Source organism: Acanthochromis polyacanthus, chromosome 13 (assembly GCF_021347895.1).
Source record: "Acanthochromis polyacanthus isolate Apoly-LR-REF ecotype Palm Island chromosome 13, KAUST_Apoly_ChrSc, whole genome shotgun sequence".
Lineage (NCBI taxonomy): Eukaryota > Metazoa > Chordata > Actinopteri > Pomacentridae > Acanthochromis > Acanthochromis polyacanthus.
Genome location: NC_067125.1, coordinates 36,198,618 through 36,208,290, shown reverse-complemented (window position 1 = coordinate 36,208,290; position 9,673 = coordinate 36,198,618). Strand labels below are relative to the sequence as shown.

At 42.0% G+C, this 9,673-nt stretch overlaps 1 protein-coding gene across 1 annotated transcript; it reads right to left on the bottom strand.

Annotated features, from left to right (window-relative positions):
* Positions 1-1,197: 1,197 nt before the first annotated feature.
* rhoub (ras homolog family member Ub) lies at positions 1,198-8,233 on the bottom strand. Its single transcript, XM_022220890.2, has 3 exons — positions 7,806-8,233; positions 5,818-5,876; positions 1,198-3,768 (listed from the first exon to the last, which is right to left on the bottom strand). Exons 1-3 carry the CDS (start codon positions 8,020-8,022, stop codon positions 3,313-3,315), a joined length of 732 nt encoding a protein of 243 aa, XP_022076582.1. The 5' UTR covers positions 8,023-8,233; the 3' UTR covers positions 1,198-3,312.
* Positions 8,234-9,673: the final 1,440 nt, after the last annotated feature.

Genomic DNA, 9,673 nt, shown 5'->3' with positions numbered 1-9,673 from the left:
TATACAGCGGGGTATTTATTGACTTTTCCACCTCGGGGACAGTTTCGGTATTTGGATTGAGCAGTCTAGTCTAAATTAGCGGACAGACACTTGGAAACAGAGTAAAAACAATCTCACAGTGAAATGCGAGAGATCTGCAGGCCCGTCCTCTGACATGTTTCCTGCTTGTTGGTTTCATGACTGGCAGCTCAGGAGTCCTCGCCACAGACAATAATGTGCGCTTCCAGCAGACAGGTAGACATTACACAAGCCACAATGGTAAATCACAGGACGTTTCACAAGATGGCTGCCTCGCTGAGACACAACAGCGGGGGGTTCCTGCTAAAATACTGGTAGAAAGTGGAGCCATCCTGACTATCATAATTAGACCACTTGGCACCACTCCTGCCTGAGTTTCACCCACTCTGAGGCTGGACAACATACTCATCTGCAGCCTGCCAGACGACACAAAACTCCCTTTTAGCCGTCTACCCTATCATTAGCGCTTCTAAACAAGTACAAGATACTGAGCTAACTGTCATTCTCTGCCCATTGTTGTATACTGTGGTGTAGACGCATGGCTATGAATAGGAGGAAAGGCCTATTTCAGGCAATTATACTCATCTGATCCTGCATAGTTAGAAGTCTTGGTGCCGACAAAACCTCTTAGGCTAAATCTTTGAAGTCGCATTTAACCCTTTCCCAACTTCATAAAAATGGAGTTTTAGGATAATTTTAGAGACAATTTTTTTTTAATTTATTCACTAGTCAGAATGCAGAAGATTAAAGTTTTCTTCAGTACATGATATATAGCAATGCATGATGGGAGTTTTCCCACAATTTAAGCCAGTTAGGTACAATAATTCCTCATTTATGTCCAGACAATATCAATGTAGTAGACTATATATTGAATATTTTGGTTTAAAAAGGTTTGCAATAAAAAAAAAAAAAGGCCATCCTTGACATTTTTTGCAGTTGCGTGTGAGGTCCTTCTTCTTGGTACATAAACTAAATTCAGTAGGTCTGGATGTAAACATCTGAATTTAGGCCAAGCTCCCCTATTTTTTTTGTTTGTTGTTGACACATATAAAGCATACAACAACAGTGAAAAGACCTCTTCACACTGCAACAACCACTGACCTCAGAAACATTCTCTTTCTGCTCGACTGTCAAGATAACATACGGTATCTCCATGGAAGAGTCAACCGTAAAACCTGGTTAAATATTTCACATTTTATTTCGTTCCGTTCATACAGCTCAACAAACTTTTCTCATGCCAGAGTCAGACACAAACTGAGACACTCACGCTGTTAAGTACCATTCAGAGTTGGACAGCACAGCCGATGACCGAGTCACTTCTATATGCACATGAAGGCTTATCCCGATGGCATTACAAACATCATAAATGAATACTATGTAACATACATAACGGCATACGATATTTCATACATCTGCTCTGCATCGCTCTTTGATCAGCTATTGGCCCAGAAGGAACAGATAAATAGACAGAGCTGAATGACAGGCTTCTGAAAAATAAGAAGCAAACACAGAATCAGTCTCTGTGGTGATTTCACCTCATGTACTGTATAATTCAAAAGAGGAGAGAGCTCCGATATACTGACCGACAAAGATGGATAATTATCTGTTTAAGGCCCTGATTAGAGTGGCAATAAAAGACCCTGTGATCATCCAAACTGATGGCGTAGTGCAGAGAATGGGAGACCTTTACCTGCTCTGACACCCAGGTTTTTTTAAAGGACTATTAAAATTTCCACTCCAACACTGGTCCAAAGGCCATTGCATGGCAGGACTTAAGTGATGTGTTTGGACTGTGTGTAATAAGTGCAATGTTCAGTGGCACCACCTATGTATTGCTGCATTATTGTAACAGTAACAAAAAGTTGGCTTTAACATTCCAGATGAAGCTTTTCAGGCAAAGTGAACAATTGAAATTACAGCAGACGTCTTATCTACGAGAAGTTATTTCTGTTAATGCTATGTGTCATTTACTGTAGTATGTATGTAATAGTGAGGAGCTAACAGATATCTATGTGGTTGAGTAACAGTGTGACAGCTGTGTCAACACTTCACCATGTGGCACAGACATAACTATGGCAGTTCGTACACCGTTCAAAGCATACACATCCTCTACATGTCACTGATTCCACAGAAAATTTTTACTCATACATTAGATTGCCATCTCAAAAATATGAGTTAACATAAATCCGACAAGCTACTGATTATATTCTTAAGTTGTCATTTGACTTGTAGATGCTTCTGATTTAGGATAAAAGGTGCAGGACTGGATTTAACAGTAGAATAACTGCATCTTTGATTTTGAGGTTTTAACTGAGCAGTTCGCATTAACTTCATGTTTTGTAATCAGTTAAAATTTTAACTAGATCTGTTGAAAATCTTAGGCTCTGAATTACAAGGTAGAATACATAAAATATAATGCTTTGCTAAAGAAGGGAACCAAATTAGACAAAAAAGAAGAAGCATACTTTTACAGCCATGGCCATAAGTTTGGAAACAAATACCATGACGCTTGTGAATCTTAGAAAATACCACAAAATTGTCACTTACAATATAAATACCAGTCATAGCCATCAAAAAAAATGTACAGATATTTCCAGTGCATAAATTTGATGTTTGACAGCAAATATTGACATTGGAAGATTAACTGCAAATTGTTGCACAAATATCTAATATTATGTTTTGGGAACAAAGTTGTTCCAATTGTCGGAATTTATTGATAATATTATATCCCTTGTTGATTTGTTGACTAATTAAACTGGTGCTGTCAAAAAATATTAGTTATGTTCTGTAATAGACATCAAAACAGACATACTAAGTCATGCTGTGTCCAAACTTATGGCCATGGCTGTAGTACTCAACATCACCCTCTTAACACTTCCCCTCCAAGTCAGCTCACATTTCCTTTGGATAAGTCCATTATGATATGCAGTCCATGTGCCATAAACGTTTTATTAGCGCCATAATTTTTGGTTGCATGCTGGTCACAGTCATATTTAAGGGACTGGCTCTGAGGAGCAGACAGTGGTTACAGCCTTGTGTTCTCTGTCTCTTAGGCGTCGACAAAGGGTCTTTTCTGGTCAGAGTGAAACCATCCCAAACCCACAGACACCACACAGCTCAGGCAGGCACACTCTGTTCAACTGTTGCTCCACTGAAGTAAAGTCATTCAGATCAGCTCATCTGGGGAAATCCATGTGAACGTAAAAACAAGTCCTTACATCCAACTCAGTCCCTCCAAATAAATCAGCAGTTTCAGTTTCGTATCAGTCACAGAGAGATAATCTCCTCCCTCGCTTACTGGACACACACGTACTTCTTCCACCACGACTTGGACAGCATCTTCATCTTATCAGCCGTGCTGCGGACCTTTCTCTCCCGTCTCACCCTGCGGTCAGACTGCCGTAGCCCCACAGAAATGGCTGCATCAAACACCTCCTTCAGATTCTTTTGCGTCAGCGCCGAGCATTCAACGTACGTCACCGCCCCAATTTTTTCCGCCAGCGCTCTGGCGTCTTCCTCCAGCACCGGCCTCTCTCTCCGCCTCGCCAGCTCGATCAGCACTTTGACGTCCTGCCGCAGGTCACACTGGGTGCCCACGAGGAGAATGGGCGTCAGAGGGCAGCGGCGGCGGATCTCGGGGACCCATTTTTCCCAGACGTTCTGGAAGGAGGCAGGGCTGACGACGCTGAAGCAGAGCAGCAAGGCGTCGGTCCGACTGTAGCAGAAGTGGCGAAGTTTGTCAAACTCATCCTGATGGAGAGACAAAGGAAGAGTTTAATATTTGTGGAATCATTTGGAATTTTTTCCCTTCACTTCAAACCAACCACTAACAAATGTACTTCAACACACCTGAGCACTGTCACATCACAGGGGTGGGAATTGTGCCAATAACTGTTCAATAACAAACTGTCTAAACAGTGTTTATATTGTGCTAATATACAGTACAGACAAGTCCTGCCCTCTCATTTCAATCATCTGCAGTAAATCTCTTAAATTAACACTTTGGAGCCGCACAGCTTTAACTTACAAGGGCCTCCCACACCCTTGAGCAGGCAGATTAAGGTTGGCAGAAACTTGACACAAACCTCTCCTTCTTTGCCTTTAACCCACTCCTTCCCAGCACATCTCCTGATCCCTTTCTTGACTAAACAATGCCCTAAACCAGCTCCCTCTGATCTTAAAACACAGCCAAAATCTGCAGAAACAATCTTAACTTCAACAGCTAACATGTGGCTCTGAAGCCCAGCAAACAAAGTGGACACTTATCAGCTTATGAGTCTCGCACACAAGCTTTGGCTGTGCTTTGCTATCTGATGACGTAGGTCCATCTGCAGAATATACAGACATATCAACATCTCTGAGTGAGGAGCAACTTTGTTTATCGGCTCTGGCGGCAGCTGCTATCATCATTCTCCAGACCTTCTGTGTCTTCCTGTCTCTCTCTCATCTCTATTTTTTTTTTTGGGGCACACCCCGACCTGCTTCTGGCACAAGCTCCCCTCTTCTAAAACTGCATCAGTACAGTAAGTGTTTGTCGACTTTTATCTACCTATATTTGCCCAAGCTTGCCTGTGTGTGTGCGTGTGTGTGCAGCTTGCAACACGCTGTGAGGTTTTACACACTTTAGAGGGTTTTGTTCAAATGCCTCATTCCACTTTACGGCCAAACTGTCTTTGATTCTGCGTAGAACTGGCAGTGCCCTCGCAGCGTTTGTGAATGTCAAATATGCTGCTCACAGGGCAGGGTTCCATTGAGCGGGATTATGAAACAACCGCTCATGCCTCAGAGAAATAGAAAACACTGTTTCACAACCTGTTCCTTCCAAGTTCGCCCTAACAACATAATAATGAGTCAATAAATTTACCTGGCAAACTCTGCGCACCACGGTGTTCCTGACAGAACAGTTAGGTTGCAACCAATAAACATTATCACATAATGAGCAAATTAAATTCAAGTGGTCATTTATTTCATCTGTAAAACACCAAAAATTGTCAAAATGACCCTGAGAACGTACTCAGCATTTGGTCTGCAGATGACTTATTTTATTAGATCAACGGCCACAGTTAAAGATTTTCAGTTTCTAATGAAATAAAACAGGAATAGGCAGTAAATCATGTGAGAGGCTGTAGCAGGCAAATGTTTCTGCGTAACTCCTTAACCGTCATGTCGTCCTGTGGGTCAAAATTGACCTGTTTTAAAGTTTGAAAATGTGGGGAAAAAAATATATTTTCACAGTGAAATTTCTGATGTCCACATTTTCAAGATTTTTGGGAAACCTTTGAACATTTTTTGGTGGAAAAAAAGAAATGTTCAAAATGTTTCTTAAGATAATATTAGATGTTTTACTGATTTATGTGTAATCATTTTAGATATTTTTAGGATTTTTTGGGAAGATTTTTACTCATTTTTTGAAAATATTTACTAGAATTTTCTTGCCAAATTTGGGGGCTTTTTTAAAATAAAACTTTTAAGGGAAACTTTTAAGGAATTATTGGAATTTTCTTCCTGAAGGCTTTGCACATTTTCAGAAATTTGGGGAACTTTTTTGTTGAATTTTGGATTATTTTCAGACAAGGAAACAATATTTTTTTGGTGCCCATAAATGAGGACAACAGGAGGGTAAATGAAGTCATGAATGCTCTAAATGTTGCTGAAATATGTCAAGTTTAACCAAAATAAAGGACCAACCAAACAACAAGGTGACATCCTATGAAACGTGACAGTTATGTGCAGCAAATCCCGAGACATCCAGACAAGGTGCCAAATGGTCACACGATATGTGGTGCAAACAAAACTCACCTGTCCCGCCGTGTCGCACAACTGCAGTCTAACCGGGCTGCCATCCACTTGAACCACAGCTGTAGACACAGAAACAAACAGAGACGATAAGTCACAGCTGTCAGCATGGTTTCAAGACTGCATATAAGGCCCCAGCTGACGCACACAGCTACCCACCAGAATACTCTCAGAAACAAACAAAAGGCTGCCAGTTGAAAACACAAAGACCCCCTGCTCTGCTCTTCCAGCTCTCAGACGGCCTGCTCTGTCTCGCCCACCCACTCTGCCAGTTACTGTCGAGACCATAACACTTTACTGTCGCTCAGACCGCTCGGTGAGCTTTGTTCTGTGCTGTGTTTTGGCAGCGGCCACGCCAAGGTTGTCTAATGGCAGGGTGGCGGCGGCAGCGGGTGGGGGGTAAGAAACGAAGCAGATTTTGTTTATTCAGTGCCTCTCTTCCAATAGGCCTCATTTCCAGTTTGGAAAAAGTGGATGAGTCATGTTACAGCGAGTTTCATTACAGGGCCATTTATTCTTTTCAGAAGACCGAACACAACGCAGCGGCAGGCACATGGAAACGTTTACAATAAGCCCGAGAGTGTGTGGTCGGTCATGCCACCTGATCAAAGAGTTTGCTGGAACTATTCATGCAGTAGGACAGCTATCATGACATTGTGATTTACCAGATGTACAGAGAAAGGAAAATGAGAGAAAGAGAGAGCTGCTATTGTGCAATCATTTCCTAATACCTGACATTTGATACTGCATTGATTCTGTGGACCAAAATTCACCCCTTTTATCATCCAGTCTCCCCAGCTCCCTGCTTCCCTGCATGTCTGCCACCTGTGGCGTTGCATAACTGCTCAGAAAGTCCGTTTTTCAAGGGGACGCTGTGATTTCAGGCACAGAGTAATGACATCATCACTACTGAGTGCCCCCAACTGCACAATCAGTCTCTGTCAGGCCACAGCGAAAGACAATCTCTGCCTCAGAGCCATTGCGACAGATGTGCCCATTCCAGTATAGAGGAGAGGGCTCGTGGGTCAAGGCTGACAACAATAGGCAGAGTTGTGCAATCCAAAACCCATGAACCAGAGATGCTCTCTGTTCAGTACGGGAGGGTTGAGCCAACAGGGCGGTGCGTGTGTGTGTGTTCTCAGTGAGTGTTTTATGGGATTTGTGTTGGCAAAGTTGTACCTTTACTGCTCATCAGTGTCATTTCAGAGAAGATTAATGCCAAAATGCTCAAGATTGCCAGTAACTTTAGCGAGAAACATTGTAAAGAATTGTTTAAAATATATTTTAGTCATGATGAAAGGGTCATTTTGTACTTTAGTTCCATCAGTTCATCTTGTACACTGCAGCCAGCAGCTGATGTGTGTACCTGTGGAGAAATATTTCTTCAAGACAGCTTTAGAGGGACAGATTGATCATAAATCAATAAAGGTGATCTACAGGTCACAGGTGTGTTTTTTTTCCCAGGTCAACACCTGATCAGTTTCAAACAAACACCCACTTAGAGGGATTTTCTTCTCTTCTCTCCCTTTATTTTGCAAAAGCAAAGCTTGCTGGGACTAGTGAGACTGTATGGAAAGTGGAAACGGGCCAAATGGAAAACCTGGGAGGACACCTCATGTACATTAACACTGATGGAAGGCAGATAACAGGAAACACAAACACTTCTATCATAACAGCAGAATAACAGGGGGAAATGGGAGGATTTGGGTGGGGTGGGGGAGAATTAGTGTTTCAAGGCATGCAGAGTTGGAGAAGAGTTTAGTGACAGTGGCAGGCAGGCGGGTAGAAGTGATTTATTTCTAGAATGGAAATTTAGATTCTACAGTTGAAATTGGTTTGAATTCACTCGATAAACCTCAATTGAATCAGAGAATCCAATCCAAATCTGCATAACTACACTGGGTTTGTTCAGTTTTTCAGTTTCAGTTTTCCCCCCCACTGTCCACAAAATCTATGACCAAAAAAAAAAGCACCACATTAACTTTACATACCCGAGAAGTCATCAAATGCAGTAGGGACGTATTTGGTTGGGTAGCCATTCGTTGTGTAGCTGACCACCAGACTGGTTTTGCCCACCGCTCCGTCGCCGAGCAGGACGCACTTCAGCAGCCGCTCCTGCGCCTGCACTGGCCGGGCAGCTTTGGGTTTATGCGGCGGCACCGGAGGGGCCATGGTCCGTCCGTAATCCATGTTTACTGGAGGGGACATTCAAACAGCCAACACTACTCCTCGACAAAGTAATGAAGCACCCACCATGAGAATAGGATTCCTTCTCTAATACGAGCTTGCCAAACCCTTATGATCGCGAGCGGGACTCGTGCGTAAAACCTCTCCTCTGCTCCTGCGCGCTTTCAAATCCAGTGTGGCAGATTACCATCCGACTACAACTCCACATTCTGCAGTTTACGATGCGAGGGCGGGTCAGAGGCGTTATATGTTCAGATGAATTTGACTAACCCCACCCACCTCACCTCCCAGCAGCAGAGGGGCTGAGCGGATAGGAGTTGTCAAATCTGGATCAAAATGCGCATTTAAAACGTTTCAAACATCCAAAACATAACTCTTGGTGGTTTGACAAGAAAACAGAAACGACCCCCGCAAGTTTCTTTTATAATCAATTTGATCCAGTCAATAATTTTGTTCTTTGTTAAACTTTTCACTCAACAGGCCTGCTTCTATGACCTCAGTGTGTTTGACCCAGAGCAGGCGAGTCTAGACTTGTCCTCACCGGGAACAATGAGACAACCTTCATGTCCATTTTTAACATGTAACATTAAGTGCTGAAATTTCATCCTCACTCAGACCTCCTGACCTACTTTAATTTGGACCCAGTGATCTGAGCCGAGAAGGAGCAGCCACACCGTGAAGAATGCTTAGAATAAAACTAGAAGACGAGAGATCAGTCAGTGGGTAACTCTATGACAAATGGAGAAAGTCAAAAAAACTCGTCCTCTGATTGGATAGATTTTTTTAACGGTCCAGTAGCTGATGTGATCTCCTTTCCTTGCCTGCCACACTTTAAACACGTCGAGAAATTTAAAGAATGTCTTGGCTTGTTTCGCCCCCTTGTGGTTGGCTGCAAGAAACAGAAATACTTGAATGTTCTCTGGTTAAAGTGGCCCACAATTACACAGATTTCACATGCAAATATACATGTAGCATCTTTACAATAGATGAAGGTCAGTTCTGGTTCTGGTCTGAACACAATAAACTATCCAAAATGAATTACATCCTCAGTCATCCAGGTTATGTTGATACTCGGAGTTTCAGTTAAAAGCAACTAGACTTCTCTTTTAGGTTCTTGAAGACATAACACCTCCTCACGTAGACAAAGAAGAAGTTGATCCTGGGTAATCCGTGTACTTTTTTAAAATTCGAAATATAAAATGGAAATCAAAGCATTTTTAAAATTCGTATATCCCTTTTTGATCATGAAAGGGAAAAACGCCTTGTATTTCATTTTTGATCACAAAAATCAAATAACCACTCATTTTTTGTTTTTCAATACCCGTTTCAGAACGGAAAATCCAATTGCCAAAATATACACGGACCATCCTGGGATCCCAAAAAGTAAAAAAATCTTATCTTAAAAGTACAGTTTCCACTAACCTGGAGCCCACGTTAAAACCTTCAAAGGTCTCTCAACCTTCATTGTTGGGAATCCAGCAATAATTTTGTAATTTAAACTTGGTAGATTAACAAAATGTTCCCTTATCTGTGCAAGAGTCTGTCTCATAATCTGTCTGAAAAAGTCACACTATAAGCTTGTTTTATCTTTTCACCGTGTTTATTTTTCCAAGGATAAAACTCTAGTTTTCCTGAAGAATACAAAATAATCAGTGTACCACTACAATGCAGC

Bases quoted from the DNA above. Each gene is read 5' to 3' on its own strand.
- rhoub (XM_022220890.2), bottom strand. From the start codon at position 8,022: ATGTCCCCTCCAGTAAACATGGATTACGGACGGACCATGGCCCCTCCG. The intron at 5,877-7,805 runs GTATGTAAAGTT...CTGTGTCTACAG, and splicing joins TGCATTTGATGACTTCTCGG to CTGTGGTTCAAGTGGATGGC. The intron at 3,769-5,817 runs GTGAGTTTTGTT...TCTCTCCATCAG, and splicing joins TGTGCGACACGGCGGGACAG to GATGAGTTTGACAAACTTCG.